The sequence below is a fragment of the Saprolegnia parasitica genome, assembly GCF_000151545.1.
Source record: "Saprolegnia parasitica CBS 223.65 unplaced genomic scaffold supercont2.7, whole genome shotgun sequence".
Taxonomy (NCBI): Eukaryota; Oomycota; class Saprolegniomycetes; order Saprolegniales; family Saprolegniaceae; genus Saprolegnia; species Saprolegnia parasitica.
In genome coordinates, this window is record NW_012156401.1 from 306,753 (window position 1) to 323,877 (window position 17,125).

At 58.6% G+C, this 17,125-nt stretch overlaps 8 protein-coding genes across 8 annotated transcripts; 3 read left to right on the forward strand and 5 right to left on the reverse strand.

Annotated features, from left to right (window-relative positions):
• Positions 1-912: 912 nt before the first annotated feature.
• On the reverse strand, positions 913-2,556 carry SPRG_02819 (hypothetical protein). The gene has a single exon (XM_012341406.1). The coding sequence runs from the start codon at positions 2,531-2,533 to the stop codon at positions 974-976; it is 1,560 nt and encodes a 519-aa protein (XP_012196796.1). The 5' UTR covers positions 2,534-2,556; the 3' UTR covers positions 913-973.
• A 1,235-nt stretch (positions 2,557-3,791) lies between these two features.
• SPRG_02820 (hypothetical protein) lies at positions 3,792-4,519 on the forward strand (the record flags this gene model as incomplete). The annotated part of the gene is made up of 3 exons (XM_012341407.1): positions 3,792-3,996; positions 4,044-4,138; positions 4,184-4,519. 3 exons carry the CDS (start codon positions 3,792-3,794, stop codon positions 4,517-4,519), a joined length of 636 nt encoding a protein of 211 aa, XP_012196797.1.
• Positions 4,520-4,689: 170 nt separating this feature from the next.
• On the reverse strand, positions 4,690-8,534 carry SPRG_02821 (hypothetical protein). The gene is made up of 7 exons (XM_012341408.1): positions 7,022-8,534; positions 6,665-6,984; positions 6,452-6,618; positions 5,930-6,407; positions 5,798-5,878; positions 5,623-5,751; positions 4,690-5,578 (listed from the first exon to the last, which is right to left on the reverse strand). Exons 1-7 carry the CDS (start codon positions 8,512-8,514, stop codon positions 4,740-4,742), a joined length of 3,507 nt encoding a protein of 1,168 aa, XP_012196798.1. The 5' UTR covers positions 8,515-8,534; the 3' UTR covers positions 4,690-4,739.
• Positions 8,535-9,098: 564 nt separating this feature from the next.
• SPRG_02822 (hypothetical protein) lies at positions 9,099-10,599 on the reverse strand (the record flags this gene model as incomplete). Its single annotated transcript, XM_012341409.1, has 7 exons — positions 9,099-9,353; positions 9,402-9,627; positions 9,682-9,746; positions 9,800-9,879; positions 9,929-10,165; positions 10,210-10,287; positions 10,337-10,599. 7 exons carry the CDS (start codon positions 10,597-10,599, stop codon positions 9,163-9,165), a joined length of 1,140 nt encoding a protein of 379 aa, XP_012196799.1. The 3' UTR covers positions 9,099-9,162.
• A 656-nt stretch (positions 10,600-11,255) lies between these two features.
• Positions 11,256-11,723, forward strand: SPRG_19448 (hypothetical protein; the record flags this gene model as incomplete). The annotated part of the gene is made up of 3 exons (XM_012341670.1): positions 11,256-11,366; positions 11,414-11,494; positions 11,538-11,723. The coding sequence occupies 3 exons, from the start codon at positions 11,256-11,258 to the stop codon at positions 11,721-11,723; spliced, it is 378 nt and encodes a 125-aa protein (XP_012197060.1).
• Positions 11,724-12,785: 1,062 nt separating this feature from the next.
• Positions 12,786-13,766, reverse strand: SPRG_02823 (hypothetical protein; the record flags this gene model as incomplete). The annotated part of the gene is made up of 2 exons (XM_012341410.1): positions 12,786-12,909; positions 12,949-13,766. 2 exons carry the CDS (start codon positions 13,764-13,766, stop codon positions 12,786-12,788), a joined length of 942 nt encoding a protein of 313 aa, XP_012196800.1.
• Positions 13,767-14,018: 252 nt separating this feature from the next.
• On the reverse strand, positions 14,019-15,163 carry SPRG_02824 (hypothetical protein; the record flags this gene model as incomplete). The annotated part of the gene is made up of 2 exons (XM_012341411.1): positions 14,019-14,782; positions 14,824-15,163. The coding sequence occupies 2 exons, from the start codon at positions 15,161-15,163 to the stop codon at positions 14,019-14,021; spliced, it is 1,104 nt and encodes a 367-aa protein (XP_012196801.1).
• Positions 15,164-15,351: 188 nt separating this feature from the next.
• SPRG_02825 (hypothetical protein) lies at positions 15,352-17,055 on the forward strand (the record flags this gene model as incomplete). Its single annotated transcript, XM_012341412.1, has 6 exons — positions 15,352-15,462; positions 15,507-15,625; positions 15,674-16,334; positions 16,387-16,619; positions 16,830-16,900; positions 16,954-17,055. The coding sequence occupies 6 exons, from the start codon at positions 15,352-15,354 to the stop codon at positions 16,962-16,964; spliced, it is 1,206 nt and encodes a 401-aa protein (XP_012196802.1). The 3' UTR covers positions 16,965-17,055.
• Positions 17,056-17,125: the final 70 nt, after the last annotated feature.

The following is a 17,125-nucleotide window of genomic DNA, read 5'->3' on the forward strand; positions in this document are numbered from 1 at the left end:
TTGCCGCAGTCGTGAGGCGACACGAGAAGGACACTCCACTGTCGACGCTATCACGTTTCGTCACGGTATCGGAGGACACGCGTGCATGATGGCAAGATGAGAGGTCCACGCACCACTCTCAAACTCAAAACTCAACACCTGCCGACGTACCTGCAGCATTGCATAATCGAAATCTTTGTTATCCGGATGTGCCGGATACCCGACCGACGCACGCGATGGCCCGAAAGATCGCACGACGAGCGCTGCGTCGGCGCGCGACCACGTATGTGGCGAAAACACCACTCAGATCTAAGTGGAGCTTTGTGAGGCGAGAGGACAGATTGTCTCGATCCGACGAAGACGAAGATACGTCAAGAAACCTCCGGTATCATCGCTCCATCGCAGTGATCCACTGCAGCAGCATTCGGTGGCGCGATAAGAACTGGATGCGCGACACCTCTTGCCCTCGTGCACGCGGCTCGAGTCGTTCTGCAACACCGCGCAAGGACGAGCCTACTGATCGCCGTTGCATGAGCCGACGACCGGTAGGAGGCAAATTTTAGCATGACGAGCACCACGGTGCAGCGCAACCTCTCTCTGTTGCCTTGCACAAACACGAGCAAGGCAAACACGAGCAAGACGAGCGCTTGGCGAGAGTCGGCTGGGATGCGATGCCTTCACGCATCTACTACGAGATAGTTCTAGTCTCCTCGGTGCGCTGAGGTCGTGCAATTGCAGGACCGTCACGCCATACGCGTGCCTGGCGACACCAGCTGCGCAACAGCCACGTCGGAGCAGCCTGTACCCAATGCAACAAGGACGACGACAACATGACCACGGACGTGGCTCGTCGGACACCTCGGCTTGAGATCGTTTGCAAGTCGTGCTTGCGCCCATTTACGACCAGAACGCTGGAACGCCGACAGTGTCCCATCGGAATATGTTGGACCGCTTGTGTGGTCCCAGATAGATTATATTACATAGACACAAACGCTTACGTTGCCACGACAACCACGTGGGTCTCGCGGCGCGCCATGCCAATCGCGAGCTTCTTCTTGAGCAGTTTTCGGCGCGAGACTTCGACGGCTATCGCCGCGAGCACGATCGCCCAAATGAGCCAGAGGTACGGGAACAGAAGTGTTTGCTTGAGCCCGTCCCGGTCGTTGGCGCAGAGCGGGTTGAGCGAGACGCCGTCGTCGAGCGTATTGCAGTGCGGCGCCCACTTGTCCTTGAGCATACCGAGGACGATGGGCGACGGGACATCGCCGAGAAGGTGCGCGAGGAGCGTGTTGATGCCGAGCGCAAGGCCGCGCCGGCGCTTATCGACCGAGAGCAGAATGGCGACGACCGACGCCGGCACGCAGCCAAAGAGGAACGCAAGCGCAATCGCCAGAATCCCGATCGAGAGAACCTTGTCCCACTCGAGTGCGATCCAGGAGAGGACGAGGAAGGCCGTGCCGGTGGCGAGCATGATGCACAGCTGCCGCGTCGCCTTGTACATGCGGAACTCCTCGTTGTCCGGGTCCAGCGCGCACGACCGGTCGAGGAAGAGGCCGCCGAGGAGCGTGCCAATCGTACCAGCGACGACGATGATCGCGCCAAAAACCATCGCGGCCGAGCTCTCTTCAAAGAGGCCGAGACCAATGAGCAGCGACGGGCCAAACGCGCCGAGCCCCGAGATGGAAAAGATGTACGCGGCCGACCCGAGCGCAACCAGCATAAAGAGCGGCGACATGAGGATCGAAAGCACTTCCATGTGCAACGCCACCTTCTTGACCTCGGGCTCGTCTTCCGTGACTTGCGCGACGAGGGAGAACGTCGACTGCATGATGCACTCGTGCGAGAGGTCGTTGTCGGCGTCCGTGGTACCTTGGTGGAACTCGACGGTCGCGCGGTGGAGCTGCGGCGTCATCGTGTGGGCGCGCTGGCGACCCACGAGACCCGCGGGCACGTTGTACTGGTTGGGAATGCTACAGATACAAAGCAGCACGAGTGGCACCATGAGGATCCCCTCAAAGTGGAACGCCCACGGCCACCCGATCGTGGACGCAAAGAGTGCCGAGTAAAAGTAGCCCGCCGCGGTGCCGACCGTGATGCCGCAGTAGAAGATGCCGAGCCAGAGCGTGCGCTTCGCCGGCGGCGCGCGGTCGTCAATGAAGGACGGCGCAATCGCTTGGAAGCTCGACTCGCCGACGCCACTGAGAATGCGCCCGACAAGGAGCACGTTGAGGTTGTTGAACGGCTCCGAGAGCCCGCAGAGCACCATGGCCACGCACCACGTGGCCATACCGGCCGCGATGAGCACGAAGGGACGGTAGTAGATGACCCAGTACCCAAAGGCAATGCTAAAGACCGAGTAGCCCGCAATGAACGCCGAGACGAGGAGACCCATGTACGTGTTGGCCTCGGCGGTCCCGTTTTTCTCGAGCGCCTTGTTGATAAAGCTCTGGAACGTATTGGGCGACCCGGGGATGATGCCCCGGTCAATGTAGTTGAGCATGTTGATGGTGCAGAGGAGCACAAAGAGGTACGAGACCTTGGTGAGGCGGACCATGCTGCTGCTACGAGAGCTTATTGTCAACTGCACCTTCTACCCAGCTTGGCCCACAGCTGCTGCAAGGCCATTGGCTGATGCGAAGACATTCGAACTTCGACGCGCCACCCACTTGCACGGGATTCTATCGTGCAAAGTGGACGCTCGAAGGAAAAAACCGAGATACTGGATCGAATGCTTCCATGAAGATTGATATTACATACAGTGTACTCATATTCCAATGCAATGTATATATTGAAAGATTACACCGCGTGCCACACACGGGCAGACGAGCGTGTGCCATCGCGACGCCACGACGGTCGGTCTCGCCGACGTGGAGAAAGCATACTACAAGGACAAGCAAGACGGCTCTGTTGACCTGGACCGGGCTGAAGCGCGACCGGGTTTATTCCAACGGCGCGAATACTATATATATTATTATGGATAAAATATCTGCCTCGAAATAATATAAACGTCGACGCCAAATTTGTCCCGTCCCATCTGATATGGCAAGTCTCTCAAACTTGATGCGTGTGTGGTGGGATGATGCAGGAGAAGGCGGGATTTTGCCCCGCGTGCGGCGCCGAGTAGCTGCACCACACAGTACAACTTTAACTCTGCAACTAGAGCGCAACGAAGCTTAGTACTCGAAGTCGAAGCCGTTGTAGAGACGCGTCGGACACTCAAAGCCATATTGCACTGCTTTCGAAGCAGGATTGAAGAGCCAGCGCCTTCTGGTTCGACGATCATCGGTGGGCTTGCCAGCTCATGGCTGACGACGTCCTGGATGGCTGCAACCTGCTCCTGCTGCTGGCGACCTCTGCTAGCAATCAATGGCTACAACAGAGTTGGACCTGGAGCTGGACCATAAACGTGCTGCATACAGTGCGCGGCGGAGCGCGATAGGCCCAATCGAGATGCTACGCTCCAGACCCAATTGCACTGTAATGGTCATGCCAGCGTTCCTGCGACGCCGATTCTGAAGCGTGCGCCAGAACGAGATCATGGCGTGTACTAGTACCTTGCTGGCCAGCTCGCTGTGCCTGCTTGACTCTGTCGCGGCTTTGGTCACGAACCGACATAGATAGTATACCACCCAGATTCCACACCCCTCTTTGCGTTCTGTTTGACTGTTGCGAGGCGAACGTACGACTCTCGGTTGCGCGGGCCGTCGTTGCATCCTCCCGTCCTGGTTCTGGGAACGCGCCTTGGCCAACATATCAAGTCTGGCAGGTTCTATTTGGTCGACCAATGGCCTTGCGCGACGCATCGGAAAGATATGCTGACCGAGATCGCGGTGCGTGTGGCCAAGGCCGACGACGCATCGATTGGCGACGACAGCGACAACGACGAGACCAAGCCGACGGGCCCACGCGTGAAGCGGGTGCAGGTCACGCTGCTCTCGCCGCCTGCGCGCCTGACGCACATTTCCTTTCAAAACTACTACACCGCGAGCCTCCGCGTCGACCAAGTGCTCTTCAGTGGTACGATTCGCTTGGCCATACGACGCGTCGATGCGAACGTCCTGTAGGCAAGACAACTTGCGTTGTCGCCAACCTCTCCTTGATGGCCAAGGCCCACTATGAGGACGACGCGCAGAATTGGCATGTACTCAAGCTCGACCAGGTACACGAGACTAGCATGCTCGCACGACAGCATTACGCGGCGTAGCTACCAGGGCTCGACGCGGCGCGCGCAACAGGCTTTGTGTTGTACCTCACGCAGCCGTCGCCGCTCTGGGACAAGGTGTGTCAAATGGCTCGAATCACCTCGGACGTTGACCGTAGTGGGAGCTCCGGCAGCTGCGGTTTTCGAGACCACCGAGGCGCCGTCCATCGTACCACGCGCGCTGCAAGAAAGGCAGCAGAGCTAACGGACGGTCAGCTCTTCCGCAAGTACACAATCAACACATCCGGGACGGTCTCGGCCGACGCCAAGCACATCCGAAACCATGCGGCGACGTTTCTCGACCTCCTCAGCCTCGTGCACCGCAAGTTGCATGTGTAGCAACAACGTTTGTAAAGCGTATATACTCTTTATATTATAAAGTGCTTGCCTCTTTCTCCAGACACTCTACTAAAATACATACGAATCAACGGCGAGGTACGCTGGCTCCGGACCCTAGCCCTACCCTAGACCTAACGCTACGTCCACCAAGCGACGTGTCGCCTTGGCGCAACAACGACAAAATATAAGCTCCATCGACAAGCAAATACGCGTATGGCAACTAGAGAGTGCTGTGGTGTCGGCGCGGAAGCTTGGCGTGGGCGGCTTTTAACAGTGCAATTTCCTTCCGGCGCTGCTCATACGCCACGTCATCGAGCGCTTCGCAGAGGACGGTGGAGCTCGTGTCATTGGCAGCCACTGCGACGATGTTTTCGTACGCCAATCGCCGGATCAGTGTCGGTGTCCACACATCGTGCGTATCGTGGTGCCCGAGTTGCCCATGAGCGCCACGGCCCCACGAGAAGACCCGGCCTTGCCTTGTCCGCGCCAGCGTATGGCTGCCACCGGCTGCAATCTCGACGACGTCCCGACCACTCAGCGCAGTCACGACCTTTGGTTCAAGTGTCCAGCGATACGTGGTCTCGGTCATCGCGTCGTAGCCGTCGTCGAGGTCGATAGCGTCGGCAATAGGCCCGAGACCGAGACGGCCGTTCGCTGCGCAGCCCCACGCGTAAATGTTACCGTATGGGCGAACGCAGAATTGGACCTTGGCCATGAGCAAGTTGGTCGCATCGTCGTAGTGGGCGCCACGCCGGAGAGCGCTACCGTGGGCATACGAGACCGTGCCGACAAGGGGCGATGCAGCCAGTGGCCCGCGGTAGATGGTCGCGTCGCCACAGGAGACGTCGCCCTCGAACGTCGGTGCATGAACCGGCGCCCGCTGCTGCAAAATGACGCCGGTTGCCCCGAGCTCGAGCGCAGTCGCCAAGATCGTTGGCGTGTGGTCGGGACGGAAGAAGAGTCGCGCGGTGACGTCCTTTTGTGCGACCAGTGCCGCTTGCAGCCGACTGCACTGGTCCACATCAATCATGAGAATCGGAATGTACACGCCGAGGTCGCCTACACCATCCATCGTATCAAGTTGATACATCGGCGCGAACTACCCGGTAGCATGAGCTCAAACGGCATTGACGCATGAAAGTCCAACGCGAGGACGATCGAGATGACGCCATACTCTTGGAGCGTCAGCGCTTTCTGCGCGATGGACGCCGTCACCAGCTCCACGATCGTCTCTACCCCACGTGTAGCGTAGATGAAGACGCCAGAGTCAGCATGTACCTTCGCGAAGGTGCTGCACCTTGACAACGAGGTCAGCCTCGGTGAAGCGAACAAGAACGATGCTATTGTCGAGGGGGAGCTCTAGAACATATCATGTGTCAGTAGGCGACAACCAAGCAAGTTAGTTCGCACCCGTGCTTGTCATGTCGGTCAGATCCAAAAAGTGCGTCCAGAGACCGCGCTTCGTAACCATGCGACACGTGTTGGACGGAATCCCGCGCAGCTCGAGGAGGATCGCGTCTTGGGTCAGGAGCTCGAGGTAGAAACCTTCGGGCGGCGCCACCGACGTGAGCAAGAGCCGTCCGCCAATGTCCGTGAGCACCTCGCGCAGAAGCGCCTTATAGTCCAAGCTCTCGTCCTTCACCGCGCGGCACCAGCGCAGCGGCAGAAGAGACGGATGCTGCTGGAATTGGGCAACCGTTGGCTGCACTTCTTGACATCGCGTGCGCCACAGCTTATGAAGGAGCGCGTTGATCGAGCTGTGGATCGCCGATGGCGATCGCGCGAGATGCGCGCCATCGTCTGTCACAGACGACGTATCAAGCGGACTCGACACCCAAGGACTCTCGCCCGCGATCGACGCTTCGGATGTCTCGGGACTCAGCGACCCCTACACCCTCTTTCGCACCACTAGGACGGCGAGGTAGCACCTACCCAATCGTCCTCGGGTGACGCGGCGTAATCGTCGAACGTCAAGTCCACAATCGCCAGATCCATGGGCGCTACCAACGCTCGGATGTGGTCGACGCCCCGCGCATGCTGCGCCAAGAGCACGAAACATTCGAGCGGCGTGTGCAGTAAGCACAGCCAGACACTCGCCCCTACATCGATTCTATCAAGACATCCAAAGACAGGAAGGATGGAGACCGTCGGCGATCGTGTGTTCGTGGCCTAATGCAAAGCTAGCGAGCGCATACTGCTGCGTACCGTGCTTGATCTGCGGGGCGTACGCGGGGGGGAGCTCCGTGCCGAGCATGCGCCCCCAGCTCCCCCATTCGTACAATTGATGGTCGCGCGCCAAGGCCGCCGAGCGATTGCCCTTGCAGCCGATCGCGACAATGTCCTGCAGGTTGGCAACCGCCTTGGGTTCGCTTGCAAACGTAAAAGCAGACTGGCGCTGTCGACGGTCCACAAACCCAACGGCGAGGTGGTCGCTCGCCGTGCCATGGCCCAGCTGCCCGTCGAACCTGTGAGAGGACGTTTGGGATGACGATGAGCGCGTACATGAAGTTACCTTCGCCCCACGAGTAGACTGCGCCGTCGCGACTCAGAGCGAGCGAGAAGAAGTCGCCGCACGCAATCGCTGCGATCGGAATCGCCTCGGCGGCTTGCGCGTCTCGGCCTGCAAAATACGCCAGCGGCAGCGGCGTGTCAAGGTACTCGACGTCCTCCCCCAGCCTCGGGTCCAAGTACGTGGCGTAGCGGGCGCCCGTTCGCGCCTCCAGAACGTCGCTTGGCCCATGCCCCGTCTGCCCGTGGTCGTTGAAACCCCATGAGAAAACACGCCCGATGCGGTCCAGCACGAGGCAGTGGCTCACGCCCAGTGCAAGCTGCTGGACGATTGCTACGTTGAGCGCAATCGCAGAGGGTACTTTTGTGACGAGCTGCGTTCCGTCGCCAATGCGCAGCGGCAGCCCGTGGCCCCAGGCAAAGCCTTCGGTCGCTGTCGTGAGCAGAGTCGTGCTTGACGAGACGGTGATGCGCAGACTCTTGGCGCCCTGAAGCCGCGGCACGATCTTTGGCGCCGTCTGAAGGCTGTTAACGTGGCCGTTGCCCAGAGAGAGGCCAGCGCCAAAGGTCAAGACAGCGCCGTTGTACGCAGTGCGTTCGAAAACAGCGCGGGCCATGAGCTGCTGTGCGGTCTTTTGCTTCTTCGCATACGCTTGAATGGTTTGCGCGGCGGCGTGCCGCAGTGCGAGGCGCTCGTCGCGTTGGCGCGTGAAACTGCGCTGCGCGAGCCGGCCCTTGTAGATGGCTTGAATCTTGGTCGACGCCGCCATTTTGGCCAACTCAGCCGCGCGCTCGGCGTCGTCTGGACTCAGCGACGCAAGGATAGAGGCGTACAGCGCTTGCTGCCGGTCGCCCGCCAACGGTAAACTCGGGTTCAAAATGTCTCCTGGAATAAAATGTCGAAGGATGTACGATGTCGTCTTGTGCTGAAGGCACCACACGACAAAGTCGTCGCGGGCGATGGTACTGGCGTCCTTCTCGAGCGATTGCCACGCGTCGGCGAGGAGCTCTTTCCCAAGGTCCCGTGCGCTGTGGTGCTGCCACGCGGCGTCGAGGCCCGTCGTGAGCTTGCGGAGTCCATTGATCGTCGAGAGAAGCAGGATTGCGATATCGCTCTCACTGAGCGTGCGCGCGCCGGGATGGGTGCAGAGGCTGCAGAGTAAATCGACTTTGGCCGGCGCCGACGACGACGTCGAGGTGCAGACAGCCAGCGCACAGAGGAGCTCCATCGCGTACACCTTTTTGCTCTCGCGCGTTGTCTTGAGCGACTCGAAGAGGTACAACGTGTAGACGTCGAACGTGCTGCCCATGTGTAGCCAGGACCGAAACTCATCGAGGGAGAGGAACGCGGTGGTCGGCAACAGCCGCAGCTTCTCGGCGAGCGCCGCGATCTCGGCCATCGGGACGCACTGCGTGAACGGCAGGAACTGCGGGCGGATGCACACCTGCGTCGCGTCGTAGCGCAGCGTGCTGTAGTGGCTGCCCATGGTGGCTGTGCCCCGACTCGATATTGTTCTGCCAAAACGGTACTTGCTTCGACGAGGCGCTCGTGAGCCCTAGTTCGAGGCAATGTCCTAAAGTTGAAGCAAGAGCGTTTCGTTTGCGCACATTGCACACACACGCATCCTTGCCAGCGCGACCAACGAATAGCAAGCGAGCATCATTTCACATGTCGCCACGCGTGAAGCGTGCTCCACACGTCCTTGATGATATCGGCGCAGTCGACGAGGAAGTGGCGGTACGTCTCGTGCTCGGGGCAAGAAGAGGCACGCCTGGTCGGCCTTGTCGAGCCAGTGCAAATGGGCGCGGAACTTGACCGCGTGGAGCATCACTTGGTAGAACACGAGTCGACATGGTACACCAGAACTCCCATTTAAATCAACGTTGCTACACTATCCCACGACCCGAAACGCTGGTGGCATTCCAGCAGGGTTTCAAGCGCTGGCGGAGGCAAGTGATGCAGACCAAACGACTTGTCGCGTCCATCTCCAGTTCCGTTCATCTCTCCACACCAATTGGCCTTGTGTGTGGAGCGCTTGCGGTGCATCGCGGCTCAAGAGACGACCACGCGACCCTTTTTTACACCGTCATGTTGGATGATATATCGCGAAAATCAAAAGACATTAGGCACACCACTAGGCGCCGTAGAGTATGGGATAGGCGCGAAAGAGGTCAGCGAATGGCGCAGGGATCCCGCTCTCGTTATCGTCGTCCGAGGATGCGTCCGACATGTCCGCGTCACTGTCGTCGTCGTCCCACTCACCATCGTCCCATACGACGGGGTTGGTCGTGCACATTAAAATGGCCTCGGTGCCAGCAAAGAGCGCTGTTCCATACGTGAGCGATTCCCGCGTGGACCAACGTGGATACAAACCGTCCATATGCTGGTACTGGAACGGCGCTTGGCCAAAGTTGAAGCGCACTGCAAACGGCGAGTCGATGCCCACCACAGGGTACACGGTGGGTGACAGGCACGCCACGGGGCGCCCGACCACAGCGCCATTGAGCGTGTACACAATATGGGCATTGGTGTGGATGCTATGGACGAGGCCGCAGCCGACCGTGTCGCCGCTCGAAAATGCGGGCCCAAACGCTTCCCCCTACAACGTAAGGGCACAGTAGTACATAGGCGATTGCGATTCATAAGAGGTTACCCGCGCCGACGCGTGAAAGAAGCAGCCGTCGTCGCCGTGGTACCCATACGAGTGGCGACGCCAGCCTTCAAATACAAGGCAGTTGACAATGATGCGCAAGAGGGATCGAAGCGGGTACCTGGCTGCGCTCCCTTCAGGCGAAAGGACTTGTTGCAGAGCCCGACCGAGACGCAGTGGCGGTCGAGGTTGAAGGGGCGCCTGCTTCGTCATGAGGCGAATGGGTAGAGGACAGTCGAGGTCGGTGTACCGCGGGTTGATCATCGGCTCGGTTCCAATCGTCACCTCGAAGTAGTTGTCGCACGTGAGTCCGACCATATAGAACTCGCGGCCATCAAGCTGGCGCTGGCGATACACCATCGCGTGCGGCGTCTCGGTCATGGGGACGTTGGCGCGAATGCAGCGGTCGCCACCGAGGTTCCTTCCTGCATAATGCACCTCGATCGGCGCGTTGTCACGGTTCCGATCGTGTGCGAGCGTCACAAACCTACGCACGTTTCGTGTGCGGACGCCATGGATCCATGCGCGTACTTGGCCTGTCCGGCCACATCGGCGTGCGTCGGCAATGGTAGCACCGCGTGCGCCAGCAGGCGATAGCACGCCATCTCCCTAGTTGGCGCCACGTTCGACCTCGCGAGATAGGCTACGAACAACGTACGTGCCAAGCGCCTGGACCAGCGGCGCGGCGACGACCAGTGGCACGTCGTGCGCCACATCAAAGTTGGTCTCCGACCATCGGCGTACGAACTGCGCCTTCCAGAGGCTGGCATCGCCCGTCGCCACATGCAGCCACGTCGACGAGACGAGGGACGTGGCCTTGAGGTCGCGCATGCCCAAGAAGGTCGCGACATGGCGCAGGGTCTCGGTCGGGAGCTCGTCCATCATCGCCGCCCACCGTCGAAATTTTCGTAATGAGAACATGGAAGGTGGCACTTGCCACGTGCGACGACCATCATTCTCTCCATCTGGATACGGGTCGGTTGGCCGAGCGCTCGGAGTATTTTTCAATCCATACTCATGTCAATCGGCTCAAATATTATCAAGTCATACTCAGCTCAACGACCAATATTATCGATCCATACTTAACGCATCGGATTGGCCAAAATAGACAACATAATCAACTCTGATTGGACACTACTAAAATAATCAAAGGAGCCTAGCACACTCACTCCAACCCCAAATAGTGTTAAATAATACAAAAAACGCAAATAGAGTATGTCGGACCGCCGTTTCAATGTGGGGCTCAATTTCAAAGTGCGACCGACGATCCCAGAGAACTACAGTACTAGTTCGATGCAGCGTGCGAAACCCGTCGCCCAGCCGCCGACTGTTGGTCGACAGATGCTGCGGGGACAATTTGCGAGTGCCATCAAGGATTTCGCTCTAACGAACGGATTCAAGGTCAAGGCGGCCAAGCGTGGTACTTGCCCTCATGACACACATGACTTGAATGACCATCAAACGCTCTCCATAGGCATTTTTGTGAATGGAGAGCCGGTCAAGAACAGCGGCACGACCGTGTAAGTACGACACCGGTGCTATGAATAGAGGTAAATTTTCAGCGCGCGAGCTCTTGGATGTCCATGAGCAGCGCCTCTGTCAAACAAGCCGTGGGCATGCCAAACGTACAGGACCTCGTGCACAGCTCGCGCAAGATATCGGCCCGAGCACTGGCGACAACCATTCAGGTATAGTACGTCTACGTCTGCCTCATATAGCTGATGTAGTTCGATAGGCCGATGGTGATGGGTCAGAAATGTCGCCCGGGTTCATGGCACGCGTCAAGGCTGGAGTTGTGGGTTCTCTAGAGACTTGTGTATGCTTCTTTCTTCGTTATATGACCCTCATCCATTGCATAGGGCGGCGAAAGCTACGCATTTTTGCCGTGGTTCCTCAAGGATTTCCAGAAGCGCAATGAGGGATCTACCGTCGAGCTCGAGGTTGACGACAGCAAGCGCTTTTTCGAGCGTCCGTCGCCTTTGGGGCTTCTATCAAGGAGCGTCACAATCACGTGCCCGTACTCGGCACAGATGGGACGTTCATGAAAGACCGGGGCTCGCTCCTCGCCAAGGCACGGCCTGCACAAAAGCCAACACGCCACCTCCGCTACGCTGCGGTGCGCAGGCTTTTCTGGGCCGATGCTCTGTCGTCGCTCGCAGCAAAGTGGTCCGAGATGTTATACAACGTTACGTTTATTGTGCGGTAGATTGTGCGAGCGACGTAAGAAATAGTTCGGTAGCCTGCAAAATATTGTGCGGTGACCGGAAATAAATGTGCAATCGACGTGTCAGATTGCGCACATACGGTAAGTACTCCATCGCGAGCTCCGGCGAGTCCGGTACCAAGAACAAGACGTACCAGCACCGAGCTCCCTCGACGAAGAAAGCGTACAAGTGCAGTTCGTGCGGTGCGACGGACTACAACGCGAAGACCTGCGGCAAGAAAGGGCGGAAGCTTGTGCCCGCTCGCTCGACCGGAAGCTGTCTATTCAAAGACATTCCGGCTGCCTGTGACCGTATTCTTTTTAGGGAGCTGCTCAACCCGGACGACGACAGCGACAGCGAAGACGTCGATGATTCCTGCGAAGTCGACGAATTCGGCTTTGCCGTGGGAGGCCGCGGGATTGCTGACGTCGAGTAATCAGTTAGCAATGTATGGCACAGCTAGATAATGCACAACGTTTTATGTTAATGGTGTGCCATTGGATTGTTCTCTGGGATGGTCGGTCGCACTTTGAAATTGAGCCCCACATTGAAACGGCGGTCCGACATACTCTATTTGCGTTTTTTTGTATTATTTAACACTATTTGGGGTTGGAGTGAGTGTGCTAGGCTCCTTTGATTATTTTAGTAGTGTCCAATCAGAGTTGATTATGTTGTCTATTTTGGCCAATCCGATGCGTTAAGTATGGATCGATAATATTGGTCGTTGAGCTGAGTATGACTTGATAATATTTGAGCCGATTGACATGAGTATGGATTGAAAAATACTCCGAGCGCTCAGCATCGACGCGCGCCATCCACGAGCCTGCCATGTCGTCAGCATGCACAGAGGCGAGCGTAGGTACACATGACACGACGATACTGTGTTATAGGTCTGCTATAAGACTAGACCTCGACCGACGCGTCGGCCTTGGCCGCGACCGAAGCCATTGGGCGAGCAGCGACAAACGGCCGCGCAAGTGCGAGGCGAATGCAGGGTGGGCACGCGACCTTGCCGTACGTCGCAATGCTACACAGCTTGCAACAACGTGCAAGGCAGATGGCGCACCGCGAGCGACTCGCAGGGCTGCTGCTGCAGCGGCGACAGCCGAGCATGGTGACGTCGGTTTCCGCACTCGACCGCCACGAGGCGAGGCAAAAGAGCTGGCGTAGGCACCCAGGAGGCCGCGACACCCGTTGTGGCGGCAAGCGGCTCACAAAGACTTCAAATCGCATTTGGTTGACGCGCTGTTGGAGCTTGGCGAGAAAGGCCAGCGCCGCTGCATCAAACGCTCGGCCGTACGCCGGTGGGACGCAGCCCGCGACCGAGACCTTGGTCGTTGTCGCATCGATCGCGCAAACCACCAGACCAAAGTACACTGGGGCGTCTACCTCGGTCACAGAGGTATGGCCGACCTTGAAATCGCGCGCCAGCGTAATGCTAAAGGTACGCACGTGCGGCACTTCGATGCGTGTGTGCTGGAGGTACGTAAATCGTTGAAAGCGCGGCAGTAGCCCCAGCGATGGCTTGGCGTCCACGTAACCCACATCAACATACGACGACGGGGATGCGATCCACCGGCAAATCTGCGCGGCGCGACGCGTCGGCAGCGGACTCAAGAGCGCGACAAAGTCGGGAAAGGCCATGTAGCCACCGGCGGCTTCGGCATACGCGAGCAGGTTGATGGTTTCGTCGAACGTCGCCTCGAGGTACGCCTGCGCGACGATCGCGGGTGCATCGACCGTCGAGGGCATGGCCGCGCTCGTCGACGGCGGAGCATTGGCGGCCGACGCGTAGACCCGCTCCGAGTTGCGGTGCGCGACCTGCAGCATGGCACGCTGCAGCCAGCGCGGCGCGTCCCGCGTCAAGAGTGGTGCGAGGTCCATCGCCAATTGCACACTCGATCTTGCACGGGTTCGCCCTGTCCCGCGTCCCAACGGGAAATAAATGCCGAGGCGAATTTATTGACAAACCACCCGCAGCTCTGTTTATCGAGTAGTACGCATTTCAATGGGCGTTGATGGGTTCTGACAAGTATGCATCGGCCGAGACGCTATATGTGTTGGGTCGATCGTGCGCACGACGCCAAGTGCCGCCCTGGTTGGGAAAGTGGCCCTAGAAGCGTCAAGGCAATGCGATCAACACAGCTTGAGCGCGAGGCGCAGGACCACCAACGCGAGGCGGTAGCTGGTGATAAAAAACCAGAAGTGCTGACTGACGCGAGGTGTCGACTGACGCGGGGTCTTTGGTACGTTGCCACCTCTGGTGCACGTGGCTCCACCGGCAAAGCGCGCCATCGGATACAGCAGCCCGTCGGTCGTGGGCGAACACGCGAGGCGTGCGGGAAGCGTGATCCCGTTGATGGCGAACGAGATCCGCTGCTTCTGGTGAGGCCACGTCATGTGCAGTAAGATCGCGCGCGGCGGTTTCGTCGGACCCAACACGATTTTTGTCCGACTCTGGCCATGCGAGTAAATCTCGCCCTTCTCGCAGCTGAAGAACCAGACGCGGAGGGGCTCGTCTAGGTCGGGCACGGGCAGCGACAGGTGCCATAGTATAAACCCAATGTCAATGGCACTCCCGAGCTTGACACTCACGGCAAACGTCGCTACGGGCTGGGACGCGATCGCGATGCTCACACGACGACTCACTTGCGACGCCAGAGTCGTGCTCTCGGAGAAGAGGATCGACACGGTCGAGTGCTTTGGATCCCAGTGCAGCACGGGGGGCGTGGGCGGCGACGGGTCCTTAGCTATAAGAACATCCTTTTGCAGGTAGTCGAGCATCACACTTAGGTCCGACACGTCCGACGCGTCGAGCCCATACAAGGAAAGCGTCCCCGTGCGCAGGAACCGCATGACATGCGAGAAAAGCTTGGCATCCACATCTAAAAAGTACGCGCCTGGACGCCATCATAGCAGCGTCGTCGAGCACCGAACGTACCATCCTCGTCCGGTTGCCACGCATCCGAGGCGAGCCTCAAATCAAAGTAGCTCCCAGGCACGCGACGCAGTGTCTCGCGCGCAGTTGTAAACAGGGTGCCGCCAACGTTGAGCGTGACCAACTCGGTCGCTTGGTCGAGGCCCATGCGGCGGCGGCGTGGCGTGCGAAGGCGGCCGAGCAGCTCGAGCTGCGCGTCGATATGCGCTTCCTGCCCACGCAGCGCCTCTTCCTTGGCGGCCAATGTGTCCACGTTTGCATCCATCTCGTCCACAGCATCGCTTCGTGGCATACCGCGGAGTGCCGCGATCCGCGCTGCCAAGCTGGCGCAGTCGTCGCCCATCGTGGTTAAACTGAAAAAAATGTGTCATAATGACGTGGCAGCGTCAAAGAGCAGACACCCACAATCCGACGCAGTTGGCTCTTTGCACCTCGGGCAGACTTGGGCGTTGTGTTGCTAAACCAATAGATGACCTGGCTACGACTGTGGCGTCTTCTATTGTTAGACACTTTTGTGATCAACGGAGTGCGATGACGGCGGCGATCCTGCCCGCACCTCCTTTTCCGCAGCACGCGCGCGTGACGTGGCACCGACCTTCGGTGGTTGTCAGCTTCGTCCTGGGTCTGAACATCGTCTTGACCGTACGTACTCCATCACTGCACCTTCTTGCTGCACCGTGCAGTAGCCGCTCAAGGCGTACTTGTGCGAGTCGTTTCCGTGGCAAATCGTCGACGCGGCGCCGTCATCACCGTTCAGTACCTGGGCCGAACGCGAGACGAACCTCCTTGCGTCCTACACGGCCGCGTACGAACCTCGTCGCTCTTCAAGAGGCCTCATGCACCCTGCGTTTAGGTACAGTACAGAGGTCTTTCGTCCTCAGGCGTCCTACTTCCACGACGTACGAAGCAGTACACACGTCTACCGTGCGGCCGTATTGCGGCCCCAGCACTTTGCAAGCTGCCGCGTCGACGTCTTGACGACGTTGACAGGAGGCATCTTTTTCGCACCCGCCATCGAAGAGACCATCTGTTCGTTTATGATGTCCCCAAATGCATCGATGGTCGGCGGCTGCTTTGAGAGCCGCGTGTTCACGTCGCTCTCAGGCACCAACTGCATCTGGACGCGGCCCGGCAACGAACTTGCCAACGCTTCGGATGCACGTTTGTTTACATATTACCTCGCGTACCGCCAGAACGCGACCATGGCGTTCATGACGGCGAAGCTCTCGTTTCGGCTACTGCTAACTCTCTACTTGGCATATTGCCTCTGGCGCAACTACTATCGCCACGCGATGACGCTCATGACGCAGTGTGCGAAGCTGCCAGAGGCTCGCCACTGCATGCTACTACTCGGCGACCCGACGTCCATTGCTTTGTTAAATCCTGTCGTGTCCCTTTGTTTGGCCGTCGACGTCTGGTTGAGCATCGACACGGTGGCAGCCGAACTTGTCGCGACCGTTCAAGTCGACGATCTTTGGCAATTTGCGCTTGGATGCGTCTATCTCTCGCGAACGGTTCGTGCGTCGCGCTGAAAGTTTAGTGGGACTGAGAGGCCGTGCTATTTAGGTATGGTTTTGTTACGCCTTCTTGGCCGCTGCCTCGTATTGCATTCATCGCAAGCGCTGGGCCCACTGCTTCACCCCTCTCGACCCGACCCTCGTCGCGATCGCTGCAGCGTTTATCGCTGGGCCCCTTACCTACTTCCAAGCCCACTCGGGGTTCATCGAGGCGTACCTGTACCTCTTCTCGCTCGGCGCGTCCGATCCGAACAGCACTGAAGGCGCGTTTCCCATTCTTGCGTATACGCTCACAATCGGACTTTTGCCGATTCAATTTGGATTTATACATCGCCGCTGGTGCATGCGACGACGAGATACACGGCAGGTTTACGCGTCGCTGCAGTTCAACGACTGCAAGCAACGTGTCTTGATGTCTTTGGCGTCTACCTGCTTGGGCCTGCCGAGCGTCTTGCAGCGTCGAGGCGGGTCTGTGTACAACGTCTTTGCCAGACACCCGAATCTGAAGCGGTCGCCGTGCATTAGCCAGCGCGGCGCCGACTGCTTTGTGTTTACGTTCGACGGTACCGGTCGCGCGACAACGTGTCGTCGGCTCAGTTTGCTGCATTGTCTGCAGCCAACCGTTGAGCTTGAGACTGTCCACGTCGTCACGCGCGCGAGCACGTCGGTCTTTGGTCGAGTCGAACTCACACCGACCGAGGGTCGCGGCAAAAATGTATGCACAATCGTGCTGCCCGCGCGCCACGACAGTACTATCTGGGTTGAATAATCGAGTAAATTGTTGTTGC